Here is a 15,746-nt window from a genome sequence, read left to right on the forward strand (position 1 = left end):
CAAGAATAGTTTTTTTCTGATTTAAAATTTAAAAATGACTTTCTAGGCAGTCTGTCATGAAAAGAAAAAAAAAAGGTTTCAAGCTTACTTACCTTTCTTGATACTAATCTCCTTCCTTCCTTTTTAAAATTTTTTGATTTCATAAGGCAAACATATTTATGTTATATAATTGGCTTAGCCAAAATGAGAGTTAACTTTTCTAAAGATAGTCTTGGTAGATTTCATTTAAATAGAAAGTATAAGCTTATAGCCTATTATTTATAACCTAGAAATTTACTCACACTCTCGAATAGTAAAGCTATAAAATGATAAACCAAAGCAATATAACTTTAAAAATAGCCAAGACACAACTTTTTACAAGACTTTTAAAAGCATTTGCTTACTAAGTAATGTGATCCAAGCTCAAATAGTCCTAGCAGTTTCAGAATTATTATGCATAGGTACTGGTTCTTCATCTCTTACATAGGCTTATGTATGCATAAAACATTATTTTTGACACTCAAAATAAACAATGAAATTTACCTATTTAATGTCAAGCCTGTATTTATTTTCTGCTGTATAACTACTCAATTCTGAGCTGAACTTGAAAGAAGAAAACATGGATTTTATTTTCAGCTGAAATGAAGCAGTTTCTTTTCTTGCTCACACACATATAAGAAAGTCAAAAACTGCAGCAAATGTTCATTGCTTTCCTGTGACTATCAGGGCATTCTTTTTTTAATGGAAATCCAGAACATGTTTAGGGGCCAAGCAGTTAATATCACCTGAAGTGTACGGTTATGTTTACAAACAACTTTAATCAGGTATCGTTTTAATTCAACAGACCTACATATAATATAATTTCAATGATAATGGCCCCTAAAATTTTTTCAAACTTTTAAAATAATTTCAAAATGAACTTATATTTTCAAAGCCTTTCTCTTAAAAGTTTGAGGAACCCATGTTCTTCAACTGCTAATCAATTGCTAGCTAAAATAAATGGTATATGTATTTTAATATTTTACCACAAGTTCTACCTCTAAATGTAACTCAGCAATTCAAACAAATAAATGGTATCACCATGACCATTATCTATGTGCAATGCAAATTGCAAAGATTTTCTATTGCCAGATTTTCAAGACACATTTCATGTGTTACCTGCCATCTACCAAATATTGTAGCCAGTTTGAGCAATATCTTTATCTTAAATTGTGTTAAAAATTATCTCAAAATAATGCAAAGCATTATCAAGTATATCTTTTTTTATTATATTTTGGCAGCACAAAGAAATATATACTCAAAACAAATTTGGATGACAGAGAAAATCAGATATGTACCAGATATGCAAATTTAATTACAAGTATGATAAAAATGGTGAAAACTAGCAATGCGTATATTATCAAAACGTATATATATTATCGTATGTATGTATTATGATATGATAATGTTGAGTTTGCATTTTAGACACCTCAATGAACTCTGTCCTAAAAGTGTAGATAAAAAAATTATGTACTCCTTGTTCATGACATTTAATTTTCAAAGCACCAAGATAACATAAAGACTGACCTTTCATTGAAGTACCAGTGCCTGTGACAAGCATCTATAAAATATTGTATAAAAATCAAACAAACTTAATAAGCAAATTCAAATTACAATGTTTTCAGAAGATACAATCCTTAGTGATTTTCTGAGAAGGCTTTGCCTCTTTAACGTTCTGGTCTAGGTGATGATACACTACTATTTTAGAGCAAAGACCATCATGCCATTTGCCCTTTTGGACCAAAAGAAAAATTTTCCTTTTGCTGTGGTATATGATGTAAACAATAGCAATTTTTTTTAAAAGCAGAAATAATGAGACAAAAAAGGAAATGGCAGCCTTCCTCTTCTCTTTGTGAGAACAGGGTCTTAAAGGATTTCCCTGACTTCAAGTTCCTTCCATGTGACCCCACACTCCTCATCCATTCATAGTCTCATTCTCCGTAATCTCCATTGTCCAGAGTGCCTTTGGCCACACACAGAACTAGTCAATGTGAGAAGATCTTACTCCTTGCAGGGATCTCCATTTTTATCAGCTTCCTCTTGGAACAGAGAAGTTGTAAGTGAGGGGCCTCAAATATCCCTCCACTTTTCTCTGTACCAGCTGTAGGAGGGAGAGTGGTACTGATTGCTGGACACCTTGGTGGTCGGGGATTCACATGGCCAGCCTGGACAGAGGACTTGCTTGCACAGTCCCCATCTCCTCCCCATGGTGGCAGTGGCTATAACACACTCTTCTGAGAGCCTGCCCTGTTGCTAGGTTAGGCACTTGTACAGTTTTCAAAACATTCTTTTTTTTTTGAGACAGAGTCTCGCTATGTCGTCCAGGCTGGAGTGCAGTGGTACAATTTCAGCTCACTGCAACCTCTGCCTCCCAGGTTCAAGCAGTTCTCCTGCCTCAACCTCCCAAGTAGCTTCAATTACAGTCATGCGCCACCACACTGGCTAATTTTTGTATTTTTAGTAGAGACAGAGTTTCACCATGTTGGCCAGGCTGATCTCAAACTCCTGACCTCAGGTAATCCACCCACCTTGGCCTCCCAAAGTGCTGGGATTACAGGTGTAAGCCACCATGCCCAGCCAATTTTCGAAACATTCTTGAGTGAACTGGTCTTTTTTGAACAAACTTAGCCATTTCTGTGATACCTAGAAACTCTTTTCATTTTATTTGTGAGAATTTTGACAGTAGCACCTCAGTGAAGAAAGCCATGAGTTGACAGTGTCAGGGTTTTCTGTTTGACACCACAGTGTACAGCCCAGGGCAGTTCCTCAGAGGTACATGTGAAGACAGGGCGTGAAATCCAGCTTGGCCTTTGCTTGTTTGGGGCCTTCACAGCAAAAAAAATTTTCTTGAGTTCACCATTAGTTATAGACCTTACAAATGCTGTAGCATGTCATTTATTGGTAAAATTTGTAGACTCAGTAGAGAAGCTATTTTTTTATAGTTTATCACAAAACCTCTTCAGGATATGAAAAGTCATCTCTGTGTGCACTTATTGTGCAGTTTGGGAGTAGAGCCTTTTAAATTTCTTATACTATATCTTGTCCTAAAAACATCTTGTAATTTCACATGCAGGCATTATGAGATCCTTGCCCACTGTGTGACTTTTCTTTCTCTGGGCCTTACGTTGTGCTACTAAGTAATTTCCTTTTTGAGCCTTTTTTAACTGAACATTACTTTAAAAAAAAAAAAAAAGCTTTACTCTATTTTAAATGGCCATTAGGATATCAAAATAATCAGTATCTTTACTTATCAGTGGTTGTGACTTGTAGTTGCGATTTTTCAATTTTGTTGGATCCATCGCTGCATTGATAAAGTGTTTTTCACAGATGATGCAACCTGGAAATTATCCATCCAGGTACAACCTTATTAATAAAGTGTTTTTCACAGATGATGCAACCTGGAAATTATCCATCCAGGTACAACCTTATTAATAAGTAGGTCTCATCATTAAATGGACTTTTTTGTGTTCCCCAGTGCACTAGTGCAGTGAAAGGATTCAGAAGTTTGAAATTCATTGTTTTTACTTAGAGAGAATTGTCTCTATGCTTAGGCTTAGAACCTTCCTCTCCTAGCTCATACCTCTTCTTTAGAAGTCACATTGAATTGAAAAATTTCCTCCAGTTTTCTTTGCTACAAGTAGAGCATGTTTGCTCCAGCTCTTGGTGCATAAGGGAAGGTTGGGGCAGATAAAGCTGAAGAGGCTGACATCAGACTGCTGTATAGAGCTCATCAGCTACCAGTGGCTTCCCCTGTCTCCTGAAAAAAAAAAATTAAATGGACCAAATCAAGTGAGTATAATCTTAACTGCTTACTGCCATATGAGGCTCAAAGACCTATAATAAAATTGCTATAGGGGCTGCATAGTCTCTTTCCATCACTGTGAACCTGCATTGCTCAGTACAAAGCCCATTGCAGGAGCTGCAGATGGTAAAGTTTTATAAATGTAGTTAGTTACTTATTCTCATATTACTCTATACAGTTGAGTGCATCCATTTTTGTTTTAGAAATCTGGCTTTTAATACATTGCCTTGATTTTTAATTATGTATGTTTTTATCTTTGACACACAAATATGTTAACTTTAATCTAGCCCTGGAATGGTATGGTATTACCCTAGTATTTTATCTTCTTTCATGCATATTATATAAGGCAGTACATTGATAATATGTTTTCAGGCCATGTGTTTACTAGAGCATAATAACCTCTAAAACTGTAAAATTCATTTATCATTCAACAAAATATTTCTAAAACAAAGATCTCTTTATTACTAGTGCAAACAATACAAAAATGAACAGTTACTCATCCCCGTCTTTCAGGATGCTCACCATGTAAGACAGAGCCAAAAAAAGTACATCATGGTTAGAGGTGGACACAGTATATTATGAGTGAACGAAAAAAGGACTGAAGGAGTTTAGCAAAAGTAATCTAGCCAGAACTGAGACTCGAAGGGAATGTAGGAGTTGACTAGGCAGGGAGAGAGCACATTAGAAACCACTGAGAAATATACCTTTCTATACTATCTATCGTCTTAATTACATAGTTTCAGCTGTTCCTTAGTCAAGATAAAACTGAACCTTCATGATGGAGTGCAATGTTTTATGTTCTACCTTGAATTAGGGAAGAACTGAATAAATTAGGTATCTTTCCGGCTTGGAATCACTGCCTCCATATTACATTGTTAGAAATATATTTAGTAGTTAGATTAAACCTTATTATATTCTCAGGCAGAAAAAAAAGTTTGTTGGTAAGGAAGAAAGAAATGTCAGCCTCGTTATTTCAACTAAAAGATCTAGACAATTACAGGTTATGAAAGTGATTCACCTAAAGGTGGAAGAATTTTTAATGTTTACTTGGGAGAAAATAGTCTATCTTCTCTCTTTTGTCTGTCAGAAAACACTATAATCAAAGTCAAAATGACAAAGGACTAATATCCTTAATATATAAAGAAAATTTTAAATTGTGACAACACCCCCAAAACATTAAAAAATTTGTTAAAATATATGAACAGACAGTACACACCCCCCCTCAAGATATACAAATAGCTCTTAAACATATTAGAAGATACTCAGCTTCACATATGATAAAAGACATGCAAATTAAAACTACTGTTGCTGAGGCAATAGGGAAATGGGCTCATTCATCACTGGTGGGAATAGAAAGTGGTAATAGTCCCTTTAAAGGAAAGTTCAGCAATAGCTCAATAATAACAAAAATATACAAGTTTTCTTAGTTTAGCAGTCCTGTTCCTAGGAATTTTCTCTGAAGATACACTTCCAATAATGTGTAAAAAAATTTTTTTAAAATACTTGCATATACACCAGGTTCTCTATTGAGGTGTTTTTGGTAATAGTAATATATTAGAAACAACCTAACTGCCATACGAAGATTGGCTGAATGAATAGCCAATACATGGACTATTACAGAAAATAATTAGGAAAATCTCCATAAACTATTGCATGATTTTTTTTTTTCAGAATATATTGTTAAATCAGCAAGATGCATATATCAAGGTAATTCACATTAGCAGATTAAGGAGAAGAATCTCATGATCTCAAGAGATGCCAAAAAAGTTTTCAATTACATTCTAATTTCTTTCATGATTTTAAAACTTTCTTAGCAGACCAAGAACAGAACATTTTTAATCTGATAAAAGGTAGCTATAATGACATTTAGTGCCTCAGTCATATTTTGTGATAAAATAGAAAGCTTTCCTTTTCAGATCAGGAACAAAACAAGGGTGCCTACTATTAACTGTTTTCCTCAACAGTGCTTTAGAAGTTCTAGCCAGTGTACTAGTGTAAGAAAAAGAAATAAAATATAAAAATTGGAGGAAACTTGTCCCTTTATTTGCAGATGTTATGAATATGTATTTAGAACATGAAAGAGCACCTATGGATAAGTCGTTATTAATAAGAGAGTAGGGTTCCTGAGTATAAAATCTGTACATAAAAATCAGTTCTTCCTACCAGCAGAGGTATTATTAAAAAATCGATCTTATCTCTTTAAATAAGCAATAAATGCTCAGAAAATGAAATATTATAACATCTATAATAGTATCAGAAAATTATCAAGTATCTTATAATAAACCCAACAAAAGAAGTATAAGACTTTCGTGAAGAAAAGAATAAAATTCCATTGAGAAAATTAAAAGTCTTTAAAAAGCTGAGAGATAACAATTGATGGATTGGAAGAGGCAATTTCTAAAGATGTGATTCTTTCTAAAATTGATCTAAACTTCACTGCAATTTCAACAGGTGGGTTTTTTTTTTTTTCCCTTAATGTTCATAAGGAAAAGAATGGGAAATTAGACTGTAAGATTATTCCATTAAATACACAATTACTAAGTTGTAAATTATTTCCTGTATCAATAGTAACTAGTGGCAAATGCCTGTAGTCCCTGGTACTCGGTAGGCTGAGGTGGGAGGATCACTTGAACCTAGGAGGTTGAGGCTGCAATGAGCTGTGATTGTGCCACTGCCCTCCAGCCTGGGTGAAAAAGTGAGACCCTGTGTCAAATAAAAAGTAATTTAAAAGGATTTGTTGATCAACTCTGGTATTATATTTCTCAAACATTAGGATAATATAAGACATATTTTAAAAGTTTTTTCTTCTACCACTTCATACTGAGATGCGAAGTATATTATATAAATAAGCATATACAAAGTAATGAGTTTATTATTAATTATGTGGTAATTTATAATTGGGCTTCCTGGAGTGACTTGAATTTCTGACAAACTTGAATAATTTCTGCTTTAGTGGTGACTATGAGACATGGAAGTGCAGATTTCTCTTATGTATAATTAAACATTTGAAAAAAAAAATGCCAAGTATTTGGGAGTTTTGGGAACCAAAATAATGCCTGGCTGGTTATTAAGTCAGTTACGAGCAAGGCTGTATCTTCTCTGTGTTTGTTAAAATGCTTATTGTGAAATGACATGAAGCTTTTATTGCTTTTTCCCTGTTGCCAGGTACTTTATTACCAAGGTTGCCATCAGAACCAGGAATGACGTTACTCACTATCAGAATTGAGAAAATTGGTTTGAAAGATGCTGGGCAGTGCATTGATCCCTATATTACAGTTAGTGTAAAGGGTAAGTAACTCTGTTTACTTTTTTTCCCTCAGGTGAATTTTATAATGTTGCTTCTTATTTGGGACAGCTTTTTTTTGGTGGTGGGGCAAGGAGTCTTCTGCATGTGACAACTCATTTTAGTTCATTCTATTATATAATGAGGCAAAGTCCCTGAAAGAGACTTCACTGAACACTTTTGAGAGATTTACTTATTTTCTTATTTATAACTTACACTGTTTTGCTTTTAAGTTTTTCTTTGTGTATATCTTTTTATTCTTAAAATCCCACCTGGGGTGCTGGCTACACATCTTTATCAGCAGATACATCATTTAGGATACAGGTTAACAGAATATCCCTCACCTTCCAAAGGTGTGTAGGTTTGTTTGCAAAGCCCAGTGTTCTGTTTCCCTCCTGCGTTAGGCCCTCTCCTTCCTGTCCAAGAGAGAGGTCTACATTGGAGAGTCCTCCAAAGGTGGATGAGAATCAGGCCTTAAGTGAATGATCAGTGAGGACAGGGAGGAGGACAGATCCATAGCATGCCTGCTCTGAACGTAATCCTGTGGAGCATTCAACAAGTGAAGTATTTCTTATCCTTAACTATGTTACTGTGGTTAGGAAGCATAATTATTCTTAGGATTTGGTTTTTTTCTCCTATCCAGTGTGGTGGTTAACCTTTTCAGTCTTTCAGAGGGAAACCACATTTGTTGAATTCTTTTGTTGTTGCCAAACATTGTATATAGTACTTTCTTTATAAAGTACTTAACAGTCTTTTAAAAATAATTATTGGGCAATTGAGAATGAAGTTGTCATACTCCTATCCAGAAACAACTGCACAGCTAATCCAAGTGGTTTACTTTAATCTGTGATTTGAGGCAAGTCAAAGAAACAGATAGGGACTGAAATCAAATGAAGAGAACTTTTGTCAGTCATAGAAATAAATTCAGATTCAAAAGTTCATTAGTGCCAATTAAAATAAAAAGGAATTTGGCCATAGAGAGGGATTATTTGGAGACCATGATCCACAGCACTAATGCTGTGAAACTTTTAACTTCTGATGTTATCAGTTATCAAATATATGGCCTACTGGAAAGTATATATACTCTACATTATAGTTTGATCGGTCATTTACAGAACTGTGTAACTCATTCAGGAATGTACACTGTAAAACACAAAGATATTTAATGATATTGTAGTAGCTGTTAAGTTACCTTTGCATACATGTTGAACTAAAACATATTTTTGTAAATATCTTTAAGAACTGAAACAATCAATGAACTATATTGTTTTAAGTTCTCTAAGACAAATCTGTTGAGTAATACGTAAACACTTGAGTAGTCATTAAATGAGTCCATGTTGAATTTGATTAAACTGGAAGATTCCTGGATCCAGGAAATTAAAACCATACACAATAATTTAGTGTTCCGTCTAGTGGGTATAAAACAGGTTGTTAAAACAAATATAATGAGAATTTAGATAATATTTGTAAAAATTATTCATTGATGGAAGGGTTTCATTGGCAATTTTCATGTCCATTTTTGGTCCTTAGATTTGAATACAGCAGGGGGATTCTGATAATGTTAGATTTAAAGGCTTTTCCAAACCATACACTTGATCAAGTTTGGAAATTAGGGGTAAGGTCCCATTGAGGCATATTATTTACATTCTAAGTTTTTATTGCAGACAAAAATATAGTGGCCTATTTCCTAAGGAAAACAAAAAGTTCTTTTCACTTCTTCCCTATAAAGATGAAATTTTGTGTTCTACAAGCTTTCTTTTGTACCTGATTGAGATAGGTTTCCTCCTTCCCACCGCGAAGTCTCCCATCCCCTCACTCCGCCCCTCCACATGCCTCTGTGATCACCTGCAACTCTTCAGATACCTGCTCACACCAAATGGGAATTTCTATTAGTCCAAGAATTTCCTCTCACCTTTCTGCAAGCATCCTTATGAAATATACCCCCTGTAGTTGGCAGGGTTTTTTTTGTTTATTTGTTTTTTGTTATTTTGACACGGAGTTTCACTCTTATTGCCCAGGCTGGAGTGCAGTGGCGCAATCTTGGCTCACTGCCACCTCTGCCTCCCGGATTCAAGAGATTCTCCTGCCTCAGCCTCCCAAGTAGCTGGGATTACAGGTGCGCACCACCACGCCTGGCTAATTTTTTGTATTTTTAGTAGAGACGGGGTTTCACCATGTTGGTCAGGCTAGTCTTGAACTCCTGACCTCAAGTGATCCACCCACCTCGGCCTCCCAAAGTTCTAGGATTACAGGCGTGAGCCCCCATGCCCTACCTAGTTTGCAGTTTTTTGTTTTTTGGTTTTGTTTTTGAGATGTCACCCAGGCTGGAGTGCAGTGATGCAATCTTGGCTCACTGCAAACTCCGCCTCCTGGGTTCATGCCATTATCTTGCCTCAGCCTCCCGAGTAGCTGGGACTACAGGCGCCTCCTATCATGCCCGACTAATTTTTTTGTAATTTTAGTAGAGATGGGGTTTCACCGTGTTAGCCAGGTGAAACTGTGTTAGCCAGATCTCGATCTCCTGACCTCATGATCCGCCTGCCTCGGCCTCCCAAAAGTGCTAGGATTACAGGCGTGAGCAACCGTGCCCAGCCTGCAGTTTTTAAGTCTGTATACTTGAATGTTCCTAAAGAGAAACTTCTTTTCTCTTTAGATCTGAATGGCATAGACTTAACTCCTGTGCAAGATACCCCTGTGGCATCAAGAAAAGAAGATACATATGTTCATTTTAATGTGGACATTGAGCTCCAGAAGCATGTTGAAAAATTAACCAAAGGTTTGTAATCCTAAATAATAATTGGCTTCTTATGGACAGAATTCTCATCTTATTTGTGTTTGTACATGTGAGGGACCTAGCATAGTTAGTATCTGGCAGAAGTAAATGTAACATAGTGTTTATTGATTTGAATAAATACACGTATTTTTAAAATTTAGAAATTAGGAATTGTGTTATCTACTTGTCTGATAACACTGTTATATAGTAAAACAATCTTTGATAATACAATTTTATTGTCTTTACCAACAAAACAAAGTTTTTCACACACTGAAGGGCTGGGAGACGCAGGAGCACCCTAAGGCTCCCTGATGATTAAGTTTAATGATTAAGTTTTAATCTTAAAATTAAGAACCAGGGTTTTCTTCCAGGATTTCTAGTTTGGTAGCACGATAACTTGCAGTTAATTGTTAGGAAATAGGAAAGGACAAAAGCAAATTTTTGAAACAGTGAGGTTACATTGCCAAGTACAGTTCTTAGTATTAAATACCCATGCTTTTTGCCCAGTGAAAATTTCGGTGTTCTCCAAAAAGGTGACTTCAGAATCCCTTTATCACCTGAGGGTTCAATTGCAGTTTCTGAAATGTTCAAGCTCTATAGGATATTCAAGTGCCTTTTGAAGTGATTGCCTCGGCATCTGAAATATTCGATATTTCACTTCTCAAGTCTGATGCTGCTGCCTCCTCTGTTCTTCTACTAAAAGACCTTTCAGTGCTTCTGTTAGAACAGTGGTTCTCAGAGTATGATTCCTGGAACAGCAGCAGCACCTGTAACCTTGTTAGGTGGCAACCCCGGACATCCTGAATCCGAAACCATGGGGACGGGCCTAGCAGTCTGTTTTAGGAAGCCCTCTAGGTGATTCTGACATACACCAAAGCTCCAGAGTCGCTGTGTTAGAAGACTGTGTATGTAGGAGGTGCTTAATAAATAGTGTTGAAGAAATTTCAGTTACAAAGTATGTCTTCTGAACAAAACTGTTGATTTGTTTCATTTCTTTAACTCTGTTGCCTTAAGAAATGTTTGTGATGTGGAGGGGAGAAGGTGGAGTGTTTCATGGGTTAACTTTTCTATTTTATTACACTGTGTTCTTTCTTTTTTTTTTTTTTTTTTTTTTTTTTTGAGACAGAGTCTGACTCTGCCGCCCAGGCTGGAGTGCAGTGGCCAGATCTCAGCTCACTGCAAGCTCCGCCTCCCGGGTTCACACCATTCTCCTGCCTCAGCCTTCCGAGTAGCTGGGACTACAGGCGCCCGCCACCTCGCCCGGCTAGTTTTTTGTATTTTTTAGTAGAGACGAGGTTTCACCGGGTTAGCCAGGATGGTCTCGATCTCCTGACCTTGTGATCCGCCCGTCTCGGCCTCCCAAAGTGCTGGGATTACAGGCTTGAGCCACTGCGCCCGGCCCACTGTGTTCTTTCTTAATGACTCGACTCACCAGATAATAAAAGTAGAACTAGATTAAAAATTTGACTCTATTCGTTTTCGCCAGCTTCAAACTTACTGTTTACTGTTACTGTAGTTTTAACTGATATTAGTGTTAATGACCATACTTTCATGTTTACAAACATTTTAACTTAATCTTCCCAGGATATTCTTGTTTTATGTTTTGTTCTTTCTTATAAAAAGCATGATGAGGGATGCAGGAAATATATTATTTACAGGTGATACAGATTAATAATTTAACTTCCTCAGAATGATGGTAACATATTTGAACTTTGGCATTGTTTTGAAATGTGACTTTATCATTCACATTTATTCAAACCTCAAGACACAATCATGAGGAGGAGATGGGTTTCCTAGCTGAAAAGACTCTGGTATCTTAAAAATCTTTGAGGTTTTCTAATGACAAAATGCCTCTGAGTGTTGTGGGAGGGAGAAGAGAAGCCACCGTTTGTGGAAATGGCAAGGTCACACACCTAGGGAAGAGATGTTACCAGTAACCTAACTATTGCAATCCTTTCGAGCATGTTGGGAGTGGATGGCTGACTATGCCCATCTCTCTCTCACCCACATCCCATTGTTTCCTGAACGACTGGTTTTTCTTTCCTCCCTTGCCATGTGATGTGGTCCATTTGGACCCAAGTGCCAATGCTGTACACACATTTCTGAACACTGCTGAACTTCTAGTGACTTGTGAGTTTTGTCATCAGTGACAGTATTAAATGTATGTTGTCTTTGAAAGCCAAGCTCCTGGACTGCTCTGGTTAAGGCAGTATTTAGAAGTAACCAGTGAAGAGTGAGACACTGACTTCCTTCCTTCACTTTTCATGTCTTCTTTAGAAATTCATTTTTCTTGGCCACATTGATGAAGCAACTTATTTCTCCATTTTTAGCTTTTTTCTGCAGGATTGGGGGAAGAGTTTATCTGTTGGACTTTGGGGACATAGGACTGTCTAAATTGCTTATTTTTTTCTTTTTTTGAAACAGAGTCTTGCTTTGTCACACAGGCTGGGGCACAGTGGCATGATCATGGCTCACTGCAGCCTCAGTCTCCCTGGGCTCTGGCAGTCCTCCCTCCTCAGCCTCCCGAGTAGCTGGGACTACAGGCACCTGCCACCAAGCCCGGCTATTTAAAAAATTTTTTTGTAGAGGTGGGGTCTTACCATGTTGCCCAGGCTGGTCTCAAACTCCTGGGCTCAAGTGATCTGCCCACCTCTGCCTCCCAAAATGCTGGGATTACAGGCATGAGCCACTGCACCTGGCCAGAACTGTCTAAATTTCTCATCATCACTTGCTCATTGGAGGAGAGTGGCAGAATAGATAGATTTGCTCTTTGAACCTTTTGTCTTCTACAGCACTGCCTTGACACAAACATGCAGTTCCAGGAAAAACACAACAGTGCTTTGAATACTGCAAAAGGTATTAGGGAAAGAGATAACATTTTACAGCTCAGCCAACATGTGATTTATGTTGTTTGAATTCCAAAATACCCCCAAGACTGAATTTTTGAGTTTTTGTTTCGGGGTAAGGGAAATAATTCAAGCTTAAATTTTTTTAGGAACTCTTTTAAATGCATTTTCTACCTAATGAGTTTCTATGTGTATTGAAGTATCTTCTTTGTTCTTCTGTGGCATTTCGTATTTTATAGCAGCTTATGATTCTACCTGTGTACATAACTGTTATACATTCTTGAAGCAGTGTAGCTCAAGAAGTTTTGCTATAGTTTGTAGAATTGGATGATAAGGAGAAATGTCACTCTTCTAAGATACAGACGAGTTTGGGGTGACAACCATAGTAAGTTACTGTCAAATCATTGAGACTGGCACAAGTTGTTTTGTCAAATTATGCCCGCTGTAGCTGTTCATATGCTTCTGGTGATCAAAGAAAATGAATTGACACACAAGAAATGTGCTATCTGTGGTTTATGTGGCTTGTTTTAATTCCTTAGGTGCAGCTATCTTCTTTGAATTCAAACACTACAAGCCTAAAAAAAGGTTTACCAGCACCAAGTGTTTTGCTTTCATGGAGATGGATGAAATTAAACCTGGGCCAATTGTAATAGAACTGTAAGTGGTGTGCATATAGAGTTAGTACTAATTTGATGGTGACTAGTATATATTTCTTCTAAATCCCCCATATCCAGTATTTAACCTTGGAAGAGTTCAGTTATCAAAGTGTTTTAAACAATCATCCTTCTGTTGTGATTACAGATACAAGAAACCCACTGACTTTAAAAGAAAGAAATTACAATTATTGACCAAGAAACCACTTTATCTTCATCTACATCAAACTTTGCACAAGGAATGATCCTGACATGATGAACCTGGAACTTCTGTGAATTTTACCACTCAGTAGAAACCATCATAGCTCTGTGTAGCGTATTCACCCTTCAACAGGCAGGAAGCAAGCCGTACCCAGACCAGTAGGCCAGAGGGAGTCCAGTGCAAAGCTGTACCACAGAATTCAAAGTCCAGCACATCACTGACATATAGGACTCCTTTGGATACAGGTTTATTGCAGATTTTGAAACATGTTTTTACTTTTCTATTAATTGTGCAATTAATAGTCTATTTTCTAATTTACCACTACTCCTACCCTGCTTCCTGGAACAATACTGTTGTGGGTAGGATGTGCTCATCTTCAGACTTAATACAGCAATAAGAATGTGCTAGAGTTTACACATCTGTTCACTTTTGCTCCAGTATGCTCTTTTGACTTAACTTCAAGCTTTGGGTTGATGTGGGTAGGGTAGTGTCAAACTGCTTTAAGAGGAATTGGACCAGTTCTGCGGCCTAAGAAGGTCTGTCTGGATGTTTATAGGCAGCTCCTCTGAAGTGGCCTAAATTCACCCTGATCTGATAGTTTTCCTGCTTAGAAAGTGTGCCTTGGCCAGATCAGTATCCCATATGGGAGTGTTCCCTAGGTTGTAGCTGTGATTGTTTCCAGATGACCAGATTGTTTTTCTGAAAATGAGCATATTTTTAGTCATGTTGATTAGCTGTTCTTCTACATCACGTTGTTACTCTTTCTGATGATGATTCTAGGGTTAACATTGGAACCATCTCAAAGTAATTACAGATTTTTAGATGGGTTTACAATGTCTTCTAAACATGTAATCTAAAAATAATTGAGTCAGATGCTAACGAGATACTGCAGGCATAACTGCTGTTTTTCTGACAACTGATTGTGAAACCTTAAAACCCGCATACCTCTTCTTATAGTGAGGAGTATGCAAAATCTGGAAAGATATTCTATTTTTTTTATATAGGTAGATAGGATTGCCATTTATTTCCTATTTAGATATACTGACATTCATCCATATGAAAATATGCAGGTCATTAGCTTACTATGATTTGACTATTTACTTTTGACTTAATGGGGCATAAATAAAACTTTCATAGTACACATGAGGTGGATATTTGATACACAGAACATTTGTGGTGGGCTTTCTGTGGGTTAGATGTAAAGCCCACATATTTTAATATTCACTATTTTAAATGAGCAATGCATGAGGGGAATGCAGTGTCAGTACCTGGCCTATTTTTAAACTAGTGTAATCACCCTAGTCATACCATTCAGTATGTTTGCTTTTTAAAATAAGTAACCACAATTAAGTTGTTTTAGCCCTTGCACTTCAAGAGATCTAGTCTTTACTTTCAGTTGTCTGTTATGTCCATTCTGTTTACTAGACGGATGTTAATAAAAACTGTGTGAGCCTGAACGAATTCTCGGCCAAATTTAGTCTTGTCTCTCATCTTGATTGGATTAATTCCAAATTCTAAAATGAGTCAGTCCACAATAGCTCTAAGGGATGAAGAATTTGCCTTACTTTATTGTTCACTCAGTTCCTAAGACTGTGAGTTGTCAAATCCCTAGACTGTAAGCTCTTCAAGGAGCAAGAAGCGCATTTTCTCCGTGTCATGTAATTTTTCTAAGGTGCTTGGCAGCACTCTGTACCCTGTGGAGTACTCAGTACCTTTTGTTTGATGTTGCTGACAAGACCTAAAAAACAATCCCTTAAAAAAAACGATTAAAATGTAGCAAAACCGATGTATTATTTTTTCTCTTTTCTCATAAACCGTAAGATATGTATATCAAAGTGATAATTTATATGAAGCATCTGCTATCCTTCACATAAGTATGGTTTATATGAACTACAAATACCTTTCATCAACATTAAAGAAGCTTAAATTGAACACTGTGTGATTAGCTTAACTTTAATTCGGACTTGAATATAATGAGAAAATGAGTGATTGTCTTGCAGTTGACACAGAATATACTACATCCCACAAATTACTTACTTTCCAATGAAAAAAATCAGCCATTGACGATGTCACTACAACCATAGCAGAAATGCCTTCAGGCTGAATATTGCTGCTTCATAAATAAGACAATTTTAGCAACTAAATCCAGACACAATTAGTTGGAGATGA

At 36.6% G+C, this 15,746-nt stretch overlaps 1 protein-coding gene across 1 annotated transcript in view; it reads left to right on the forward strand.

Moving 5' to 3' along the window:
* The window catches only part of AIDA (axin interactor, dorsalization associated), a 42,171-nt gene extending 26,662 nt beyond the window's left edge, over positions 1-15,509 (forward strand). Inside the window, exons 7-10 of the mRNA XM_007988369.2 lie at positions 6,986-7,108; positions 9,757-9,879; positions 13,262-13,379; positions 13,524-15,509. Coding sequence (XP_007986560.1) covers positions 6,986-7,108; positions 9,757-9,879; positions 13,262-13,379; positions 13,524-13,620 — 461 coding nt within the window. The 3' untranslated portion in view covers positions 13,621-15,509. The remainder of the gene's footprint in view (positions 1-6,985; positions 7,109-9,756; positions 9,880-13,261; positions 13,380-13,523) is intronic.
* Positions 15,510-15,746: the final 237 nt, after the last annotated feature.

The sequence above is a fragment of the Chlorocebus sabaeus genome, chromosome 25, assembly GCF_047675955.1.
Source record: "Chlorocebus sabaeus isolate Y175 chromosome 25, mChlSab1.0.hap1, whole genome shotgun sequence".
Classification (NCBI taxonomy): domain Eukaryota; kingdom Metazoa; phylum Chordata; class Mammalia; order Primates; family Cercopithecidae; genus Chlorocebus; species Chlorocebus sabaeus.